Genomic DNA, 22,919 nt, shown 5'->3' on the forward strand with positions numbered 1-22,919 from the left:
AGGATTTGTCTCGCTGAATTTGGGGAGCTGAGGGCATGGAGAAGGAGAATGAAAGTAGGGAAATAGTCTTAACCTTTGGCTGCGAGCCTTGAAGACAAACTTAAAAGCAAGTTGTACCAACCAGTCTGGGAGTCATGCAGCAGTGGAGCTAAGTGTGCTATGCCCTTGGGGAATCCAGTCACGAACAGGGCTTGCACCAAAGGTGAGGCTGACTGCCAAGCTGGCAGCAGTCTGTTGCAGAAGGGTGAATGTCAGTGGGTGTGGGAAGGAACTAGCTGAAACGAGGAAGGAAGCAAACCCTAGTGCTCAGAACTCATTTAATACCTGTTCTGACTGATGGAACATGCTGTCATTACTTCTGGGGTCGTCTTCTCTTCCAAAACTGCTGTTTGCAGAGGGTGGACAGTCTCTAGGACAGAGAGGTCACCACTTCAGATCTGAAGGTCTGCTAGATTTGTTTGTTGAAAGCTTGTCTGTTACACCAGCTGACAACAGCTGGAATACCATACTGCCTCGCCTTACATACTCTGCTGTGCTGATATCCTGTGGTCTTTACAGCAATACTGTCACTGGTACCTAATCTGTCTCTGGAAGAACGCTTGCAATGGTGGTTAGCCAGATGAATGCATCTTCTCTTTTCTCTTTATTGGTACCTAATTGTTGTTGTACAGTCACTTCCTCTTTTGAAAATAAAAGAGGAGGTCCTTTCCAATCAAGACTCTATTTCACACCTCTCCACTAAAATCAGTGTGTCTACCCATAATTTGGGGGTTCCCACTGCTGACTACTATCTCCAAAACTCTCAGTCCACTGCTATGCTCCCTGCTTAGACAGCATGTGTCTGTTTTGAGTCCCACCCTTTCCCACTTGACCTCCAGAGGAGATTTTGCCTACCTGTGCTTGTGTGTTTTCTGGCAGTTATTCCCTGCTCCATGCTTCCAGAAAGACATTCAGTAATGTCAAAGTCAGCATTTCCAGCCAATGGACTCCCTCCTGCCTAAACAGCACGGCCCCTGAGCTCCGGCCGTATGAGGTAAGGACACAAGGGATAGGCAAGTGCAAAGAAAGATTGGTAGCCTCCAGTATGCTGAGCATGTGGTGCTGAAGAGGCCCCTTTAAATGTCAGGAACACTTCTCAGAATGTGAGCGGGAGCTTCAGGTGTCTGAAGTGTAGTTTTCTGGATCATCTGGTGATGCTGAAATCTTTCCTAGTGGTCCCCAGAGAGAAACTTCTCAAAAAATTACAGTGTTCGAATGGAAACTGGGACGCCAGGAGAGTCTCTGTAGTAGCCAGCAGCACGGAGGTGGGGGATGAGGGGGAAAGAGCGACCCTACCCTCTGAAGTGTCAGAGGCAATAAACAAGAGCAGATTAATAGAGTTACAGAGATCTCTGTAAAACCCTGGCTGTGGCTTTCTCTGGCGATACTGCTGCTGCCACCCTGTTAAAAGGACAACCAAAGCAGAGAAGAAAGCTATCTGAAAGTGCTAGCTGCTTACCCTAAATTGATACTGAAGAATGACATTTTTATCTTGTATCTAAAAGGTCTGATTTCCAACAGTGCTGAACATCCAGTAGCCCTTGTCAGTAAAATCCTAGCTTCAGTGAAAGTGGTGGGAGTTTTGGCAGCGTTTGCTTGCAGAAAAGGGAAGTTCTATACTGCTTGCACCTCACAAATAGGAATGCAAGAACTACCTCGTGGCTCCTACCCGTAGTCCTTTTAAGGGACATGCTTATTTTTAGCAGTGGCTTGTCCTGATGCTTTTGAGAAGTAGAAGAAATCTTACATTAACAGCTTGGTCACAAGCCAAATGAGATTTGATAGTATGGCAAAAAGGAGCGAACATCTCAAGGAGGCTAAAACGAACTACACTGTGTTTACATTTAGTTCCTTAACTGACATTCAAACAACTAGTATATTTCAGAAGCTGTTTTCATCTTTTTTTTTTTTATATAGATGATTTTTTGTATGCTGGTTGTTGAGGTGTATGTGTCTAATCAAGAAAAATGGTCAATGGTCCTTTTGGTATCAATTTAGGTTATGTCAGTTAACATTAAAGTATGCTTTGGGAAATTGATAGGACAAATTAAGGACACGAACAGAGAAGTCACTTATGTGCTATGAGCTTTGAACTTGGGTGTATCTTTTTAACTACAGTTGTTCTTTATTTTTATACTTAAAAATACATTTTTAAAGTATAACAAAATGTTTTGCAATTGTTTTGTGAGTAGGCCTTAGTATGATTTTATTAGAAGGACGACTTGGATCTATACTTTTCAGCCTTTAAATATTTGTGACTCCTGTGGAGGTTGTTTAATGAATTTAAGCCTAAAACCAAAAGATTTGATTCTCTTGTCTTTCTAAGACTCTTAATAGCTAGTGGACCTCCAGGGATCTCTGGTTAAAAGTTGAAAGTTACTGGTATAAGTAGGTATTGGTGGCCTCAAGTGGCCAAAAGTATTTTTCAAGGGATTTATTAGTTTTCTTGGACGCATGAGACTTAAGCAGCAGCTGTGTCAATAGGCCTTACCAACGTTACATCTCCTAAACTAAGTGGATGTGTAATTAGTGTTGTCAGTACAGGATGTTCTCCTGGAGGAGTAGTATCAAACTAAAACTGCTGATATTTGACTTAGACACATCCATAGGTCGGGTTTGGATTGGGTTTATCTGTTTGTTTTTCTAATGGGGGTGTGGTGGGGAGGGAAGAAAACTTTGCCCTGATTAATTTTATTCGGTCTTCAAGTCATCCTCAAGGCTTGCTATTTTCAGCTTAATTTCACTGATCTTAGTTTGGGGACAATTGAGTCTTTTTTCCTTTTTTTTTTTTTTTGATCATATTGAAAATGAAATGAAACTCAGGGTAAGCACGAAAAAAATAACAACATTAGTGACTGGAGTTCATTGTAAATAGTTTCCAACCAGTCTATTTCCTCCTCGTATTCCTTTTGTGTTCTCTCTTCTGTTTGTGGTCTGTCGTTTCTTATTATGGTTGCTGCCACAAATACTTCAAGAGAATTATTCATTTAATGAAGACAGCAAGATAAGTACAGAAAAGACACTTCACATAAAACAGAATATGGCTTTATTGTATTATTCATTAAGATGCTCATCAGTGTTTCTGTGTAAGAAGCTGTCTAACAGTCTCATGCTTGTTAGAAGTAAGGTTTGTTTTGCCAGTCATCTGTCTCAATCCAGGTGGAATGAGCATTTCTCACTTCTGGTTTGCTAGCCTGCTCTTTAGAAGTGAAACGAAGTGGTAGTGGACATTTTTTGCAGAAGATAATGCCAGAATTGTTCTTGATTTGATAATTAGTGTTGGAGGAATGGGAGGTTGCTGGGGCCAGATGCTGTTCTGCTTTGGATTTGGGGTTTCCATTGAAAAAGAGTAGAATGAGCTATGCCTCTCCCTATTTACCTGCTAAAATTTTCTCTCTGTAGCTCTGGAACAGTAGCCATCTATTTCCAAATGCAGAAGAAGCAACTCTCTTCTTGGGGACTTTGGACACTATCTTTTTGTTTTCCTATGCTGTGGTGAGTAAAACCAACCCAAAGCTGCTAAGCTTTTGTTGAATCTTATTGGGATGATCACACCCATATTTGGAGGGGATGAACAGGATCTTCTTGGGCTTGCCTAGCGCTAATGCAGTAAAAAAGGTTAGTTCAGGAGCAGATTTTTTTCCTTCAGTTTCTGTTAGTTCTGCCCATGCAAGACAAATACTGTCACTTCAGCACTTCTCACACGCCTATCACCAGTGGGTGGGAGGGCTAGTTCTAAATCTCCAAGAGTTCTCAGCTGAATTTTTAAAAAATAAGTAATTTAATGAACAACTATGAGAAGGGTTTCTTTGGTGGCGGAAGAAGTGGTTAGAATCAAACTGTAAGTTGGTATAACAGTGTTTGGATCAGTTTAACCCTTCTACATAATTTTAATTCTTGCAGATAACAGATGCAAATCTTGTGGCTTTATTTAATGCAGTGTTTTGTTCTTAGGGTCTCTTTGTCAGTGGCATAGTTGGGGATCGCCTGAATTTACGCTGGGTTTTGTCTTTTGGCATGTGTTCCTCTGCTCTGGTGGTAAGTCGGAACATACTAGTGTGATTTAGAAATCTCTCTTAGGGTTTCTAGATAGGGTTTTACTTCAGGGGAGAAGAGGCTCTGTTTCTGTGTGAATCTGCCCTTGAGCTGTACCTCAGTGGTCTCAAAGTCTGCGTGTAAAACTTTGTCCTGGATGCACTTATTGCATTGTCTAAAGCATAGAGCTACACTAGATGACTCACCTCTTCCTGAAATATCTATTTATGGATACTGTGTCAGAAGGAAATTCCTAAGTTTGAGGCACTGTCTAGAGACTTGATGAACAGCCTGTGTACAAGATTTGTGTATTTGGACTTTTTGGGACTGTTTTGTATTATAACTGTTCTCCCAGGCCACATATGTTGTCATCAAGGCTTTTGCTTCCCAACGCAACCTTTGCTGGCTTTTTTAAGTGACATGCTAACAATACTAAGCATTAATTTACTTATTTTGTAATTGCTGGGAGGGCATGTGTCAAAAAAGAATGTCCACTTAAAACAAAAGGGTTCTTCTGGTTCAAGCCACTGCAGATAAGTGTGAATCAGTTTTATCTCCTTGTGGTTTTTTGGCTATTAAAGTAGTGGTAAAATGCATGGAGTGCTTTTGATTTACCCAGTGGCTACAAACCCTGCTATGGCCTATTGCATTCCGCAAACACATGACCACAAACATGCATCAAGCACAGTGTGTCGCACAGTGTGTTTATTTTCGCTAGTTTGGGTGAGGGCTCCTAGTGATTTGAGACCTGGCTGTAGTATTTATGTTAAATTTTGCTAAGATAAATGACTGCTGAGGGTTTTGTGTTTGCATAGGCTTGTGGGTTTTGATGTCAGTAAAATAGGAGATCAAGAGGCTACTGTATTTTTAGTGTTGTTGCTAAAAGCATTTGTCTCTTTCTTTTCCTCTCCTGTTATAACTGTGCTGTTTACGAAGATAAAAGTCTTTTGGAGTAGAAGTGCCATGGCAGCACATTTGTCTCTGGAGTTGTTTGGGCTCTGGAGTCAGTGCTGTGGTGGCTCAGCAGAGGGTGCTATTAGCTCTGAGCTGTTTCTTAAACAATACCAGGCTTGCCTCTGGCTGGGCCCTGCAGGGAATCTTCTCCCTGAAATGTTATTTCTTTTTTAGGACCCCGTTCTTGCCTGGCTTTCAGCAGTAGCCTCAGGGTTTCTTCTCTGTTGGTTTTATTTTTATTTTTTTTCCCCCCCTCCTCTCTAGGTATTCTTTTTTGGCACACTCACAGAATGGTTGCATTTTTACAACAAGTGGTTCTACTGCTGTCTGTGGGTTGTGAATGGCTTGCTACAGTCTACTGGTTGGCCCTGTGTGGTTGCTGTCATGGGCAATTGGTTTGGAAAAGCTGGGTAAGTTGAGTTTTCTTCAGTGACTCGCGTATCTGACCAGCTGAGTAGCAGATTGAGCTGAAAGTTTTAAACCAAAAAGGCCGACTGTTATGTCAGAATGAAGGTTATGTGGGATGAAATATGCCTTACTTGTTACTATTGTCTCTCTTATTTTTTTTTTTTTTTTCCTGGAGTCACAGAACAGCTTGGTGTGAACACAATCGTGTGTGTTAAAGGCACAAGGTACCTCGTTAAAAGTTCAAACTTCAAAAGCCTGTAGTACGGAGTGGCTGAACTCGAATTTTCATGCCACTGGAAAACTTGTTTCTGTCTACTAACTACTGAAGAGACTGAATGGAAACTGACTCATTGTAGATTCAACTCTGCCACTTTGGGGTATTGCAGATGAGCTCTTGCCATAGCTTGTAACCCTGTTGTTGCCAGCTCACCTCTGCTGTAACACAGTGTTTCAGGATAGAATAGTCCTCCGTTATCTATTTGGTACCCCCAAGTTATTCTGTGTTTTGTTTTAAGTGACCTTTGAGTCTCTTTGAAGTGGACTGGGAGAATGCTGTAATTTTATTAAGAAGTTAAAGTTCACTTGATTGTTATGTCTTTGTCTTGCTCCTAATGTCACCTCTCCCTACATTGCCTTTTTCAAGTTTTCTTCCCTTTCTGCAGGAGAGGTTTTGTGTTTGGACTCTGGAGTGCCTGTGCATCTGTGGGAAATATCCTTGGGGCCTTCCTTGCCTCCTGTGTTCTCAAATATGGCTATGAGGTAGGTATTGTTGTCTGGCTTCTAGCTAGGACTGCATGGCTGATTGGGTTATGAGAGACTAGTTTCTTATCCCGTCTCTGAGAGATAACAGGCTCAGCGTGTTCAGTTTCATCTTCCTGAATTCTGTGGTAGCAAGCAGTAGGCAAAATAGAAAGGGTATTCCATTCCTAACCCTGCCAAGTTGGCAGAAGTGAGCCTGAGACTTCTCTGTAAATGGGACTGATGTTATTGAAGAGCCCTAGTGTCATAGTATACCCTCGTCTGATTTGGGTGGCTTAAAGTACTCTTCAGAGTCATCCGTCACAGGTTCTTACTTAACTGAAGTCACTGCTGCTGAATACTGGTGAGGTTCTGGCAGGCATGGAGGCATTGCTTCTATAACTGGGAAGAGGACAGGCGCGTGCAACGTTGCTGTAATGCAGCAGGCAGGCAACTGAATACAGGGAACGTAAGTCAACTAGCGCATCTCGCAGCGTGTGACCTATGAGGACAGGCTAACAGGGCTGAGCTTGTCACTCTGGAGATGAGGAGGCTTTAGGGTACTAAATAGCAGTCTTCCAAAGCCTGTGAGAAGATTGTTGAGAAATCAGTCAGACTCTTTCCTGGGTTGCGTGGTTAGAATGCTAAAAAGCAGTAGGTATAAAGTGAAGTAGGGATGGTTCCAACTGGATGTTTGGAAAACTTATTTCACTATGAAGTCAGTTAAGCATTGGAACAAGGGGGCAGGGTCTGCAGTATCTGTCTGTGGAGGATTTCAAGACCTGACAGAACAAAGCCCTGAGCAAGCCGGTCTGAATTTAGTGTTTGACCCTTCTTTGAGCAGTCCCTTCCAATATAGCTGGATCTGTGGTTGTGTTGGGTGAGCTCCTTTCTCACTGCTGTCACTCAGTACACTGAAACAGCTATTTCAATGTGGTCTTTCAGCCTAGATGGAACCAAGTCTGTTCAGGAGATGCAGAAATCACTTGTTTCCAAGTTTTATGCGGGTAGTCTGGGTTGTTGTAGCTGTGTTTAGTCTCTGACAATGTTGGAATGTAAAGAAACCTTTGTTAGTCAGGGAAGTCTACGTGACTGAAAGTGTTTTAAAAAACAATCTTCTCTTTATTTATCTTCAGTATGCTTTCTTGGTGACTGCCTCAGTACAGTTTGCTGGAGGAGTCATTGTCTTCTTTGGGCTCCTGACATCACCGAAGGAAGTGGGTAAGTAGAAGAGGGCTGTAGCATTTCAATTCTTTTATGGAAAGCAGATCTGCAGCTTTCCATGTAGTACTAAAAGTACTGCTCATTCTGACAGCACTTATCCTCAGGGCTCTGTAAAATGGTGTTGCACTTTAGTGTATTTTATGGAGCAAATGCTTTACTCGCCAAGATGGCACTAAATGCCACCATGCATCATGTGTATAGGGTCTGGATATTCTAAAATAAAACAGCCTGGCTCTAACATCTCCATTAGGATGTGCCTAATTCTTAGTTTTTCTTCACCTGGAAAATCAGTATTTTTATAAAGAAACAGTAGGCAAACTGATAACTGGGTATCGTAGGAGAAAACTATGACAAGCCTTAACTGTGCAGTTGGAAGGGAAAGTACTTTTTGTCTGCAGGTCACCCGCAGCCAGTTAAATAGCTCTCAGAGTAGATATGGTCCTTCTCTGAGAAGATGGTAGGCAAGCCAAAGTGTAACAGGAAAACAAAAGAACTTTTGGGCTTTGACAGGGCCATGGAGGAGGCTTCCCAGGTGCCTGCGAAGGCTATAAAGTTGGTACCACTAAAGCTGCCATAAAGAGTGCCCATAAGAGCACTCAGCAGCCCAGAAAGTGCAGTGCAGTTCCTAGGGTTTCCATTTCAGTGGAGGCGTTAACAGGCGGCAGCTGTCTGAGTAGTTGCTGGTACACTCAGCCTCCACACTCAAGGGAGGTGGTACCCAGGAGCCCGGTCCAAGGATCCCAACTACTAAATAAGGGGGAAATGCACTAATTTGTTGTGTCTTCCAACTAATGGCCAGACACTCAGAACAGACAAAGCCGGCGCCAGGATCAGACAGAATACTTTCAAGAGCACTAGAAGACAAAGGGTAGAAACTGGCGACACTGCAGAACACCATCTAGAAGAGTTTCTAAGCCAAAGGAGGATGGAGGTATGGGAGAGCAAGGGAATTGCTAGAAGGGAGAATTGCTTAAAAGAAGTGAGCATAGCTTTAGAGTGGGAGAGGGTGAACAGGCTGTGGTCCGTTTTTCCTGTTGCATATCCCTTGTGAAACATAGGCCTCCCCGAGCTTGGAGCAGATGAAGATGACGGTGTGGAGGAAGATGCCAACAGACCTTTAATGGGCAACGATGATGCAGATGATGATGACCGGAATTACTCTATTCAAGCAACTGACACTGACAACCAGCCGAAGGCCATTGGCTTTTTCCAGGCTTGTTGCCTTCCTGGCGTAGTACTGGTGAGGACACAGATTCCTGAGTGAGATGTTGTTAAACATAAAGCTGACTTTTTGTGTTGTCAGCATTTGTTGACGTAATTGTTAACATGTTGACCATGTGTTTGTACTTGTTGGCATATGACTTCTTATGCTGTTAAAACCTTGGAGTTGGGACTGTTATCTTTGTGCACGTGGATTTTAATACTCTCTGGATATCTCGTTGCATGTTGCTCTTTCCATCGGACTCTTGCTTTGTTTAGTATATGTAACAAGCCAACTAAGAGCAGCAAAGATCCTGCTGGTTTTGCTGCTGGATTTAGAAGGGAGGCCATGAGCAAAGGTGGCTGTGAGGTGCTTTCTTGGTAAGGTAGCTATGCTGTCCTGAGGAACAGGATTCTCACTGCTAGCTGAGCATCACACAGAACTCTGTGGCACTGACATTGGGTTTGTTTTGGTTTTTTAGTTGCCTCGAAGCAGGAAACTAGCCTGAAAAGCTTTGATCAGCATGATGTAACGTGGCAAAGTGGGCGAGGTTTTTTTATAACCAACTGGAAACAAGGCCTGGTGATGCTGTTTCTACATATCCTTGTCTCGTCCCTTGTGTGAGAACTTGTACTTCTGCATCAGCAGTATTGCCCAGTTCATGGACTTGGTTCAGCTGCAAAAATTAACCTGCCGTTAAAAAATAACGTTAACTTTATGTGTCAGTGGGCTATGTGGCCCTTGAATACTAGAACCAGTACAAGAAAGGAAGCAGGGTGGCTGGCCCAGTAGCACAGTGTGAACTGTCTGGGTTTGATCGTGGAGCAGAACTGCTGAGTGGACAGTATTGTCAGATACACTTAATGAGTAAAGCAGTTGTTGTGATAAAGGCAACACAAAATCTGGAAGGGATTGGTGGATCGTCAGTGTGTAGAGTGCTGGACAACCACAGTTTTGTTGTTAAGACTGTGCTGCAGGGATAGCAGAAGAAAGCATAGCCATCTTGAATTCTTTCCTAATATGGCTAAATGCTGTATAAACTATGGGTCAGTTTTGGTGGTGCTAAGAATGGGCTGATGTACAAGGAACCTTTAGGCAAAATTTCTAGTGGTTGAGGCTGCCTCAGTTGATGTGTGACTTTTTTTCATTGACCAGAATATAAGGAGGTACTGTACAACTGATGTTGCTATTTCTGTACTTGGGATTTTGAGAACATGTTCTGTGTGTTAACCCAGCAACATGAATACCTCTGAGTCTGTGAGTTTTATCTCATGTCAGATCAGTGCCCAGCCAAACTAGGACACTATGTCAGATCAGTGAGAGACCAAATACTGAGAGAACTTCCAAAGCCTTGTCAAGATTCTACAAAGACTTTATTTGACATATTTTTTCTGTAGTTCCTCTCTTCTCCTGCTGAGTGATATGGTGGTAGAGTTTCAGTAGAGGCAGCTTTCCCCTGAGCCTCTAGAAATTCAATGTTTAATCACTCAGACAGTCTGGTAGACAGTTTCTAAGCATGTTGTAATAAATATTGCTTCCTGCAGTGCACTTCTCACACCCAGAGGCAGGAGAACTCTTCCAAACATCCCTGTGTCTTACATGTATGGTGGAGATTAGTTTGTGTCCTCTAAGAGTGAAAAAGCATTAATAATACGGCTAAAAAGGATGTATTTATTAAAATAATACAAATTCAGAAGAGATGATTTTGTGGAGTTTAATATATAAAAAGATCTGCTTTTTGAAATTCAAAGACAAGTGTGTACATACACATATACATAATCTCAAAAGCTGTGATTTCAACAGGTTATTTTTTTCCACCTTCATCCTTGTTTACCTCTTCAAATATGGGTTCCTTGAACTGCTGTGTCAGTGTTTATCAGGAGGCCTTACTGAAATAGTGTGCCTCATGCCTCTGCGTGCTGGGCCAGCAATACTGGAGAACAAATCTTTGCCACTCATGTGAAAGATCTCCTGCTAGCTAAGGAGAACTTGAGCCCAGCAGCCAAAAGCAGGAGGTTGTCTCAGCTGTTGGGTTTGGAAGCATGTGCTTAGCTTTGGCCAAAGCTTTCATCTTATGTCTTGGAATACCTGCCTGGGGATTATAACCAAAGCTTTCTCCTGTGGTGCTGTAAGCAGATGAGCCTTCTGAGCAGCAAAAGATAGCACAGAGGAACTACTTCACATAACTTTTCTCAGCATGATGCACAGATGACTAAATCTCAAGCTTGTTTCATGTCACATGGTTGGCTCCCTTCTCTTCAGAAGGTGAATTAAATTTCCTTCATTTTTTGAAGCCTGGTGTCATTTCCTCTCAAGACTACACTGAAAGTGTTTTAACCCGTTACATTCAGTGAAAAGAAAATAACCTTCTTGACAGTGATTTTTGTATTCCTGGGTTCCCTTTGATGTTCAGCATTAAGCTTTCATAATGCTGCTTTCTTACGTGAAATGAAGAAGCACTTCCCCCTGAAAGCCTTAGCTGGATAACAGAGCTTTATGGGAAGAAGCAGAAATGCTGTTTGCATTTCTCAAGTGCTAACTGCTTGCTGGCCCTCTCTTTATTCCAGTACTCTTTGGCCTATGCCTGCTTGAAACTGGTGAATTACTCATTCTTCTTCTGGCTGCCCTTCTACCTCAGCAACAACTTTGGATGGAAAGAAGCAGAAGCGGACCAGCTCTCGATCTGGTATGATGTGGGAGGAATCATAGGTGAGTGAGCAAGTGAATGACATCTTCCTGCAATTGCCTTGCTAGCATTTGAAAATGAAAGACAGTGTATGCGGCTCAGCAGCCATGTTCAGTGGCATCTATCTGTTTACTGAATATATGAGAAGTCTAGTTATGTATGTGGCTGCTTGGTTGTTGTTGTTTTTTTTCTAAAACACAGAGTAAGTGAGCCCCCTAAAGAGTTTACATATAATTTAAAGGGCAGTATGATATTCTTGGACATTATGCCCAGCGGGCATTTTTCTTTACTCACTAGGACTTCCTGAAAAGTGCCCTGCACAAAATGGTGTCCCTGCTGCTTGCTTTCTGACAGGTACCATTGACAGAGAGTTTAGATCTGGACTTACTGGGTTCAGTACTGTCCCTTTTGTCCTGTATTTTTAAGAACAGACTCAGCACAGATCTCAGCAGAGCAGGCACGACTGTGTCCTGTTCAGAAATAAAACGTAATTGCAGTTGTTTCTGCTGGCTGCAAAATCTGACCCTGTTCTTCCAGAATAAAGAACAAATTGTATATGTATTTAGACTTCTGCTCTCCTGTGCTCAGTTTCTTGCTTTATTACTTTGTCCAGTTAGCTTTCCTAGAATAGACATCCTTGTATTGGTCTGTTCAGGGTCAGTATTTTTGCCTCTATGGCCTTTTCTATGTTAGGATTTTTCAACATTCTAGTTTTTACCAGCAGAGCAGTTCCTACAGAGGTAGCAATGACACACAAGGTGATTTTTTATCAGCTATTGGCATTTGTTTTCATTAGTTGCACCTACCCTAAGTAGGTGAGACAGCAGGGAGTATGAGGCCTCTGTGTGCTAATGCTTTCCCTGTGAAAAAGAACTGCCTTTTCCTTCACTTTCTGTTAAAGAAACCAAACACAATGTTACGCTTGCTTACATCCAGAGCTGTGGTGATCCTAGAGCTGTGATGGTCCTATAGGGGAAGGAAAAGGAAAGCAGGACCACTATCTGGTTGCGTGCCAGAAAAAGAAGTAATAAATTCCTAGGAAAGCAGTCTGAGTAGTTTTCCCTGCTCTATCTGAGCCACTTAAGTTTACTGTTTTCTCTCGGTCTGGGGCAGTAAGGGCAGGAGACTTAGTCTGCAGGATTTGAGAGAATCTGTATTGATGAGAAGGCAAGATGCCACTGCACCCAGTGAAATGAGTTTTGTTCAAGGTGTTATCATCCTGAGCCTGACAATGATATTTTTTTTTTTTTTTTTTTTGCAGGTGGGACTATCCAGGGCTTGATTTCTGATGTGCTACAGAAGAGAGCCCCAGTGCTAGCAATTAGCCTGCTCTTTGCTGTAGGCTCTCTTTTTGGATACAGCCGTGAGTATGCCTTTGCTGCACAGTGATAAGAGGTTCATTCAGTACTTCTCAGAGAGAGGCAGAGCACAGCCTGTTCTGCTTATGTTTTCTGGTCTTGAAACTTTCTGGATCAGGATGTTGCCTTTTGGTGTATTTTGCCTGAGGTGTGGCACTGCACAGAAAGAAGTCTGTTCTCTGGTTAATGAGGTGGAAAAAAAATTAGCTGAGTGGTTGGATTTCCCTGTACTGGTGAGTTATGGTACTGATCCTTCTCTAGTGTCAGTGAGATTTTTTTGCATTGTCGTTGTATTAACACCGCAACTGTCAGAGCAGGAAATTTCAGGTGCATCCCTATAGTAAGGCAAAAGAGAATCTGGGGACAGAGCTGCACTGGAGTATGTATATACTAGAAAGAGGCAGAAGCTCTTGGACTTCACCACTTATGCTTCTGTAAGTGGTGAAATTGAAGAGTGTCTGCCTCTATTATAATAGATATAGTTCTTGGTGATTGGTTATTGAAAGGAGTCTGTCAAGAAAACTGAGTAGGAGGCAGGTGGATCTCATGTCTATGAAACATTTATGAAGCTCTTCTAAGGGTAACAGTTTTGTGTCTTCAGACATGGTGTCCTGTGGTACCAGAGTGCTTTAACTCACTGGGATGTCACTTCACTTCTCTGTGTATTCCTCCAACACGGGGTGGGGATACAGACCGGCTTTTATAGAGCACTTTGAGATCTGTGGACAGAAATCGCTGCCAGAGCTGGACACGAATAGTAAAGCGTGCCTTTCAGAAGCACGATGGCTTACTCAGACAGTCTCAATGTAAGGTCAATAAGGCATAATAATTAAATAGCAAGGATTGGGTTTGGTGCAGTTCAGTAGATTTTTGTAGGCTCTTGTGCTAACTCATTACTTTTGAAAGTGAATTGGAAGCAAATATAAAATTATTGCTGACAAAGTTTGAAGTTTGTACTAGATAGCAGAGCAGCCAGAGGTCCAGGTGTCTTGTGCTTAAGTCAACGTGCATTACTGCCCAGCCACATACAGAAGGCTCAGACACGCAATACAGAGTTACTGCAGTGTAGTAATTTAGTTTCTATCAGCCAAACCAGGAAACCTTTTCATGCACATAGTGTGTTGCACAGAGTAATAATGGCTTAAGAACGTGTGAAGAGGGCTGCGACTTGTCTTACGCATGGCAACTTGACCATGTGTGAGCCCTATGAGTAATGTATGAGCCCCAGTGAGTAATGAATTCAGGTGATGCCTGGAAGTGAGATATCAAGGAAGGCAGTATCTGAAAAGCGCTGGGGGACTGTAGTGGAAAACCAGCTGCGTGTACACTGCGTGATGCTGTTCCTGGAAAGGCAAGTGGAACCTGTAGATGCTCAAACATGGCTTTGTGTACTGGTTTGACACTTTGTAAGAAGGAATTAGGATATGGGGTTTTGCATTTTTTACTTCATTGTCCCCCATTGTTTAGGCAGTTGCTGGATTAGTAGCTCCAGATCTAATCTCTGTATTTTGAAAAGATTTTGCAAACTTCAGAGTGAGTGGAAGGAGTGATTCAAGTGCTGAATACTTCATGGTGGGAGAGTTTAAGTTAAGTCTAACTTCCCTAGAGAGGCAGAGGGAGGATTCTCTTACTATTCAAATGGATTTTCAAGGAGAGTAAATGCAAGCTGTGTCACAGAAAGATGCATAACAAAGGCTAGAACGCAGAGCCAGGCAAATCTGATACTGAAATAGGGCACACAATTTTTATGGCAAAGGTGACTTTTCTACTGTAAAGTTCTGTTCGGAAACTTCTGGGTCTTTAGTCTCTAAATGCTGTTGCAGTAAGACTAATCTCTGTCGAAGTCTAGTCAAATAGAAGTTACTGATGTCACTATGTAGCTAATTGAACAGGCCATTCAAACTGGATGTTTGCATGCTTCTTTCTGATCCTAAATAAGGGGCTTTCTCTAGTTCATGTGTTTTTATTTACACTTATCTGGTCTTTCTCTTGCAGGTTCCCCAAACAGCAAACCTATCAATGCTGTGATCATGGCAATTACAGGTACCTTGCCAAATGCCACTGTTATGCTAATAGACATACATATACATTGCAGAAAAATCAGTAACACCAGCTGCAGTTGGTGGTAATGCATTTGTGTGCGCTACCATCTCTGCTGGTTTTGCAGAGAGAGTAAAAGTTGAGGCCGAATTTCTGTTACTTTTGGAATACAGGTGTAGGAAGACTGCCTTACAGAGGGAGGTATAGAATATAGACTGTATAGCATAATGGCTTGGAACTAAAGGGGTTTGCCTTGGCTCAGTATGATGAGGACAGATTTATGCCAAAATACTGAGCAATGATCTGGTATCTGAGGAAGTATATATTGGGCAAAGTAATGAGCTGCAGCTCAAATTTGAGAGTGTTTGTCTGTCAAAACCCCAAATGCCCTGTGTACTGTGGGAGGTCACAAGCTTTGTGTGCTACCAGACGTACTATGCTGTGTTATGGAATTAAGATTAGCCTGCATGAATAGAGCCTTTCTTTTCAAACACTCCTACTGCAGAACTCTCTATCCTGTTGCATTTTTTCCCCTTCCATCTCCTTCACCAATCCCTGGAGGCAGTAGTATGGGATTATACCCCTCCAAAGTAGAAATGTATCTAAATCTGCTTCATGTTGAGGGTTCGTATATGCATGCTGTTCAAAGGTAGCTTCCTGTATTCAGTTTGGTGTGTCCTGACTCTTCTTTCAGAGTGTGCCACAGCTAATTACCTCAGTTTTGCTGTTGGATGAAAATGTGCTTGTTGGTAATTTCTGTGCTTCCTCCATGTACACAAGGTGTGCTGTGACTCTATGCTTCAGCTGTGAGGGTACACTTCTACCTACAATTAGTCTGTGATCACTGTCCCTAGACTTAAGCCTTTTCCTGAGCTTTGCCTGGTAGAAAAATCTGTGTTTTGAAGATGTTCTGTTGAGAATCTGTCCTCATGCTTGTTTTGCAACAAGGCTGTTTTCTTGGAATTTCCAGGATTTTTCATCGGAGGCCCTTCTAACATGATCAGTTCTGCAATTTCTGCTGACCTGGGGCGCCAGGATCTGGTGAAAGGCAGCAGCGAGGCTCTAGCAACTGTTACGGGAATTGTGGATGGAACTGGCAGTATTGGTGCTGCAGTGGGCCAGGTGAGGCTACCAAAGGAAAATCAAGGTCTGGGGAAGGAGGCAAAGAGTCTGTTGTGGTTAGAGATGTTAGCTCATTCCTCAGTGCAAAGTTGCATGGAGAGAGAAAGAAAGAGAGGGTTGTTGTTTTGTTTTTGTTTTTGTTTTTTTTTTTTTTTTAATATTTATTTATTTAAGAAACCAGTGGAAGCAATTTAATTAAGAACTAAACTAAGTATTCATAGTGTTAGTATTATGGCACTTTCATAATTCGAATGAGTTTTAGAGACTTTCATATCCTGAACTCCAAAACTCAAGTAAAGGTCATCTTCACAAAGAGTGAAAATGAAGTATTTTGAAGCTTGTTTGGGATTTTTTTGTTCAAAGGTAATAGAAAAACCTTTGCTTACAGAAAAGTTTGCCTGTATAACCAAGTAAAATTAGAATACCTATTATGAATGTCACAGTGTTTAGAAAGTAATTTAAAATTTGCTCTCATTTGTGGTTCCCCTTTTTATCTATTGGATGTCTTTTACACCTTGTAAATCCAGCACCACTTGCTTCGATAGTCCTTACAGTATGCTGCCAGAAGTCTGAAGATTAGACTGTTGCAGAAAAGGAAGCTGACAGTGTGCCCACTGGGGGACATTCTTCTCAAAAACAAGCATTAACTATGTGGAAGAACACAGTGGTGCTTTGGGGAGGGGAGGATTTAGTAGAAAGATTGGAGCCAGTTCTATTCCAGGCGTCCTCTACTCCTGGTAAAATACCAAGGACACAAGCAAGGCATACAAGTTTCTTTTCTGGAAAGAGATTTGGGTTTGTACTTGCCACTGCTTGTCTGATAAGTACAGTCATTCAGTGTCTGTTTCACAGGAAAGATGCTGCTTATCTCCTTTAAACATGGAAAATTACAAGTGCTTTGTGGACATCTTAAATTGCACTGTTATACTCAATGTTCTTCTTACATTGTCTCCAGCGTTTCTGTCTTCCCCCACACATACCATGCAAACTTATGTCATCATAAAAATTGGGTCTTTAGTTCTGAAAAATTCCACCTGCCTCCCATTCTAACATTGCGTTTATTTCAAGAGACAACCATGATGTCATTCTGGGGGTGTGTGAATAACAGCAAGTGCACAATGAACATGTTAGAAATTCAGATCCTGTTTTGCGCTAATATACCCAGTAGAAGAAGGGAGACCCTTGTACAGCATCTGAATATAAATCTGCTAATAGGGAATACATTTTCTTTTGTAGCCTGTGTAGTCCTATTGAACTAGGATGCAGTTCAGAACAGACTGTAGTCTCAAGTATCTTGCCTCTGCTGAAGGGTTAAGTAGTTAGTGGTTGCACAGCTCTTGAAAATGCGTCCTGTGTAATTTATAAGCCATTCTAGAGCTTTTAGTTCTTCTCGGAGTACTTACATCCACTTATGTCCCAGTGTTCTGTGCAAAAACCTTGTGTTCAGCGGAGTCAATTTGTCACCCTTTGAAACTGTAGTTCTGTTCTGTCTTTATGCTGCTATGAATTACTGTAAATCTTCAGGATGGTATCTCTGCTTTGCTGAGACTGTGGGTTTTGTACAGAAAGGCTGCTGTCCTGAGTCATCTCTTCTGACAGGAAAAGATCAGCTGGAAGGTTTTGTGATCAGCTCTGTATGGAGTGTTAACAGCCCACAAATTCTAGAAGATGAAAGAGTAATGCCTGAAAGTCATGCTTATCTTCCCAGTTTGACTAATTTTTTCCCCTTTCTTTTCAGTATCTAGTGTCTTTGATCCAGGAGAACCTGGGTTGGATGTGGGTGTTCTATTTCTTTATTCTAATGGTAAGAAATCACCTTTTTAAAAAGTTCTTTGTCAAAGTTCAATTTGCAATAGAAAGTTTTTGTGAGAACCTGAAAATTGGGATTTAGACACGCAGTCTAATTTCTGCAGCAGCTGAGAACTCTGATGCCATTGTCAAAGTTGTCTGTAGTGTGCCTTTGCATCAGGGTGTCCAAACCAACTGGGTTCCTTTTAGATCCTTTAAAGTCATGCTGCCCAATAGGAACTGAGATTGTGGCAGAGGCACAAAAATACTTGCCTTAAAATGCTCATTTCCCAAATCTCATACCACCTGACTGACTTCAGCAGGGCTTTTTCCTCCTTCATCACCGTGATATGTAGTTCCTAATATTTTCAGGGAGCTGAAGTTAAGCTGCTTGTTTGTTAGTCCTTGAAGATTAGTGGAAGCAGTGATGAGGATCTTGAAAATAAAATGAAAATGCCTTCCCGCAGTATACCACTGGGGGAGAAGAACGTTGAGGCTCTGATCTCCTCCGCATTGCCACAGTGGTGAATGCTGTACAATTCACCCGTTCTTCCCTGCTGGAAGAGCCAGGAATTGTCTTTGCACCTGTTCTGATAAGGGAAAAGGCCACATTGGTAAACAGCAGAGGTGGCCAGGAGGAAGGCTGTTGAGGAGGTGAAGAGCTCATCTTCTTTATGAAAAGAAGATCATGACAGCTGAAACCGTATGAGCTTTCCTGCAAGCTCAGTCCTTCTGTCCACTGTGCCACTTTTGTCATTGCTTCTCTTAGTCTGTATCTTTCTGGGGAGGCCTTGAATGGACATTGGAGCGCAGGATGGCTGCAGCTATGGTTGCTCTGTGCTAATTGTCCTGGATATGCTTCTTTTCACAGACGAGTTCAACAATCCTGTTCATTTCACCATTAATAGTGAGGGAGATCAAATTGCTTCTGCATGAACGGCGCCTGCGAATGCTGGCTGAGTGACTTCTGCTCGCCTCTGGAAGGACTGTTGTATGGACCTGACAGCTGGGACACTAATCAAAACCCTGGGAGACTTGTTTCTTACGTCCTCCAGGTTTGGACTAATTCAAAATGGCTCTGCAAGACTTGATTGACCTGCCTTTGCGAGCTCAATAGTGAAGTACCAAATACCTGTCCTGAGACCACCCGCATCATGGAGCTGCTGACCTGAGCTAGACAATCCGTGGGACTGGTGGATTGTCCTGGCCTACCAGACTGTTCCACGTCAGCAGTCACACTAGGGTCTTCTGTTGGGTGGTCTCACTCCTATACTCTTTCTTATTTATTTCTGGATGTCCTGACCAAAGGTCGACTCTTTAAAACTGACGGTGGAGAGGCTGTCTTGCAATGAATTTTGATGCTCTGTTGTGCCGGTGAAATCATACAGTGCATTTAATGGGTAGCCTAAGTTTACGGTCACTATAGCTTTTAGAAAGGGCAAAAATTAGTTGGAATTTGCTCTGTCCAGTTGTTTAAAAAATGCTGTTGCTAAATCTCTGCACAGACAGACCTCTGCTACCCCTAGCTATTAACTGTTATGTATTCCAGTAGATTTACATGGAGTAGTTACCTCCATATTTGTTTTTACCGTTTTTAGTAATAATATTACTAATCTCTGGGAAACGAGATTTCAGTTTTTAACTATTTAAGCAGACAAATAGCGTGCAATACTTTACTGTGATCTCTGAGAATAAGCCTTAATAGATCCTTTGTGTCTAAAGGATCCTTCAATGGCTTTGGGGATCAGTAATGGGACACAAATACTTTCACTACTGCTTTATTTGAACTCTGATCAAATACTGACCACAACGGCACTGTCAGGTGACCCTCTGAAGGAAGCTGGTGTCACTGATTTCATACTCATTGGGCAATTGCTCATCTCCAGCAAAGGAGAACCAGAACGGAATTAAAGGAATTTAAGGGACCTGGTTGCTCTCGGACATGGGCTTCCAGACAGGGACTGAAGTGTGCTTGTGGAATAGCATCAGTGAACAAGTGCTGCTGTCTTCCCCTGTGCTCCTCTGCCTGTGGCTGCGTAGGGGACCTCAGGCTCCAGGGTTTTAAAGTTTGAGTTGTATCTTGAATCACAGAGTGGTAGGGGTTGGAAGTGACTTTCAGAGATCAACTAGTCCAACCTCCCTGCCAAAACAGGTTTACTTAGAGCAGGTTGGACAGGAACGCATCCAGGCAGGTTTTGAATATCTTCAGAGAAGGAGACTCCACACCCTTTCGGGGCTTGAAGAGAAAGGTAGATACAAGTCAGCACTAAAAACATGTGACTGCACTTAGTATGGTGGCATTTGAGTATTTTGCAGTACTGCGGTAAGCAGGGTGACCGCCTGACACCTCTAACATTTGTTGGTGATGTTAATGGGATCGTCAAATAACTTCTCAACAAATTGTTTTCTGCTTATGCCTTGGGATGTTTCATTGTAATAGGTATGTGTTAACCAGCAGAATTTCTGATCAAACAATCTAACTAGTCAGTGATGCCTGCATGGGGTTGGGGGCAGGAAAATTCCTGGAGCTGAAAATTTATAACTTTTTAAACGGGAAAAGTTGCCTTTTTAAAATGTACAGTGATTTTATTATTTTTTCTTTAAATTTATGAATGTCAGTTTTTAGTCATGTGTTGATTGTAATGAGTGGAACATTATTAGTGCCTTACGGTTCTACTGTATTGAACGGTTGGTTGGTGATTGCTGCTTCTGCAGTGATGGTTCTGTGCACAGCTTTGCTTACTGTGAAACTCAGTTGCTCCATTTTATACTTTTTGCGAGACTTTCTTTCTTGGTGGAGGTGATTCTTGCATCTTTTGCTAACCCTTGAAAAATTTCAGAGCTTGGGAAAGCGATGCCATTAAGCTGATGAGGGACCTAAATCCTGTTCTTGTCTCTTCCCATTCCAATTTTTGCCTGTATAATTAGAGCAGGAGACTGAGAATCTATCATCCTGTTCTCAGAATTATGCCCTGGGGTTAGTGTTCGTATCCCGAGCTACTCATTAGCCCCTGTTCAAATAGAATCAAAACTCCCTGAAATTTAGTTCTAAAATTGATGGTGGCACCGTTTGCCCCAGCCACAGTGTCTGAGAATCTGTGGTTTCAAATTCCAACCTGGATGAGCTTTTTGGCCGGCCGTCTGGGTGCTAGATAAGCTTCTGATGAAAGGTGGGGTGGGAAAGGGACGTCGCCGGGGCTGGTGGCGGGGGGGGGAGGAGAGGCAGGCCCCTGTGACAAATGGTTTCCTGTAAACAGTTCTGTCCCCTTTTGAGAAGTGTCAGATGCGTTTTGAGCGCTGCAAACACAAACTGCCCGGCAGCTTGCATGTAAGTGTGCGGCGGTGCTTTGAGGCCACCCTCAATTAGCTAGGCGTGCCTATGGCTTTGGGATTGTTTTGTTGTTGTCGTCCTGGATTTTTGGTTCTGTGTATTTCCTCAAGGTGCTCAGATGGAGAAGGGTTTTCAATCTGATCATGTCCAGACTGATCTCACATGAATAAACTTACTTTGACTTGACCTGGCCTAATTCTTCCGTGTGATTTATTCCACTCTTCTAATGTGGTTCTGCTGAGCATCCGTCTCTTCCTCCTCATTATAGGCCTGGCTCTAACAGCTGCTTTTCACTCAACTGCTGTGAAGACCTGAGCCCTGACTGTCGCTCAAACCAAACCCTCATCCCAACCTAAAAGGGGGACCATGTTCCTGCATGCTGCAGTTTAGCACTCTCACGAGAAGCTTTGTGAGAGTCCCCTAACAGAGATGCCCACAACGGTGTAATTAATGGTCTTAAATAAAAAAGCCAGGACATGTACTTGGTTTTATTTATTTATTTGTTGATCTGCATGTAGCAGTCAGGTGTTCTTCCTTTGAAATTAAACGTGCCATGTGGCTGCTGGCCCTGCTGTGCCTTCTCTCCTGTGGCTTGTCTCTTTAAACACAAATCCACACCTATGCTTTGCTGTGTTTAAATGGACACAGTGGGGAACTTTGTAATTGTGTTTGTGTTTTATAGTTTACCGTAAATTCGGAGCTGAGCACAGTACTGTGTTGCTGGAGAAACCCCCCATGCCTGCAGGTTCTGGTCCCTCAACTCCAAGTAGTTTGGTGGTGCTATGATGCTATTCCTCAAGAAAAAAAAAATCATATTTTTACCCCTTTTCTATCACTTTTATTTTCTTTTTTTCCTACTCATGATGAACTTTCCAGCCTACTCTGGAAGTACTCTAAGGAGTAGAGCTTTGCTCGAGTATCTGTTTGAAAATACTGATAGTAGCAGTTGCCCTCACCACCCCTGTGACTGCCATCTCCAGAGCCCAGTGTTTGGGCAAGCAGAAGTGCCGGAATTACTTAACTTCAGAGTGCGAAGGAAACGCATCAGGAACTGATCTCTGGGCGTTTGGCTGTAGCCCAGGATGTGACAGGCTGTCTGACCAAATTGGTTATGAAAGAAAAGGTGGGCCTCAACCCCATAATGCTTTTCCGCATCGAGGAAGGTCCCTGCAATAGATGCCCTACAAGCAATGCTACTGCGCCCTGGTTTTCTCGGAGGTCTGGAACCCAGAGGCAAGTAAGTCTGCCTGGTGACAGTTACCACAGTGCGCTCCGAAAGAGGAAGAATTGGGCTTCTGCGCTAAGTGCCAGGCTGCGCAGAGAGCGCCTGAGCTTCTTGTCCTCACCAAACCCAGAAAAGCATCTTTCCCTTATGCAGGAAAGTGGGAGGAGAAGCAGCAGCAGCATGTTTTAAGGGTTATTGTTTTCTCCCGGAGACAGAATCATAGAATGGTTTAGGTTGGAAGGGACCTGGAAGATCATTGAGTTCCACCCCCCCTGCCATGGGCAGGGACACCTCCCACTAGACCAGGTTGCCCAAGGCCATGTCCAGCCTGGCCTTGAACACCTCCAGGGATGGGGCATCCACAGCTTCTCTGGGCAACCGGTTCCAGTGCCTTACCACCCTCAGAGTGAAAAATTTCTTCCTAATATCTAATCTAAACCTGCCCTCTTCCAGTTTAAAGCCATTCCCCCTCGTCCTATCACTACACGCCTTGAGATAAAAGGAGAAAGTAGCGATTTCAAGATAGTCCAACAGATCTTGCCAGTAAAAGCACTGGCTGTTCAGGGGTGTCTCAGACACGCCACTGATCTGTTACCCTTCTGTAATTTTGTCCTCTATCCAGCTGTGGCCAAAGTGCTCTGCCAAACCTCCCCCTTGCAATTTCTCCCCCTTCTTTTCTGACTGGAAGTGCCGATGGGGATGTTTTGGGTTCTGTATTGCAAAATTTTTTTAGGGCACAGCATGCCCACCTTCCTACATCTTTGTCAAGC

The 22,919-nt window shown here is 42.9% G+C and overlaps 1 protein-coding gene across 1 annotated transcript in view; it reads left to right on the forward strand.

Annotated features, from left to right (window-relative positions):
- The window catches only part of SLC37A3 (solute carrier family 37, member 3), a 24,248-nt gene extending 5,149 nt beyond the window's left edge, over window positions 1-19,099 (forward strand). Inside the window, exons 2-14 of the mRNA XM_009887429.1 lie at window positions 919-1,033; window positions 3,442-3,534; window positions 3,994-4,077; window positions 5,293-5,438; window positions 6,099-6,195; window positions 7,311-7,395; window positions 8,457-8,638; window positions 11,167-11,308; window positions 12,547-12,648; window positions 14,639-14,686; window positions 15,654-15,805; window positions 17,544-17,609; window positions 18,465-19,099. Of these exons, the coding sequence (XP_009885731.1) occupies window positions 919-1,033; window positions 3,442-3,534; window positions 3,994-4,077; window positions 5,293-5,438; window positions 6,099-6,195; window positions 7,311-7,395; window positions 8,457-8,638; window positions 11,167-11,308; window positions 12,547-12,648; window positions 14,639-14,686; window positions 15,654-15,805; window positions 17,544-17,609; window positions 18,465-18,557 (1,405 nt within the window). The 3' untranslated portion in view covers window positions 18,558-19,099. The remainder of the gene's footprint in view (window positions 1-918; window positions 1,034-3,441; window positions 3,535-3,993; window positions 4,078-5,292; window positions 5,439-6,098; window positions 6,196-7,310; window positions 7,396-8,456; window positions 8,639-11,166; window positions 11,309-12,546; window positions 12,649-14,638; window positions 14,687-15,653; window positions 15,806-17,543; window positions 17,610-18,464) is intronic.
- The last annotated feature ends 3,820 nt before the right edge of the window (window positions 19,100-22,919 follow it).

This window comes from Charadrius vociferus, unplaced genomic scaffold (assembly GCF_000708025.1).
Source record: "Charadrius vociferus isolate BGI_N301 unplaced genomic scaffold, ASM70802v2 scaffold196, whole genome shotgun sequence".
Lineage (NCBI taxonomy): Eukaryota > Metazoa > Chordata > Aves > Charadriiformes > Charadriidae > Charadrius > Charadrius vociferus.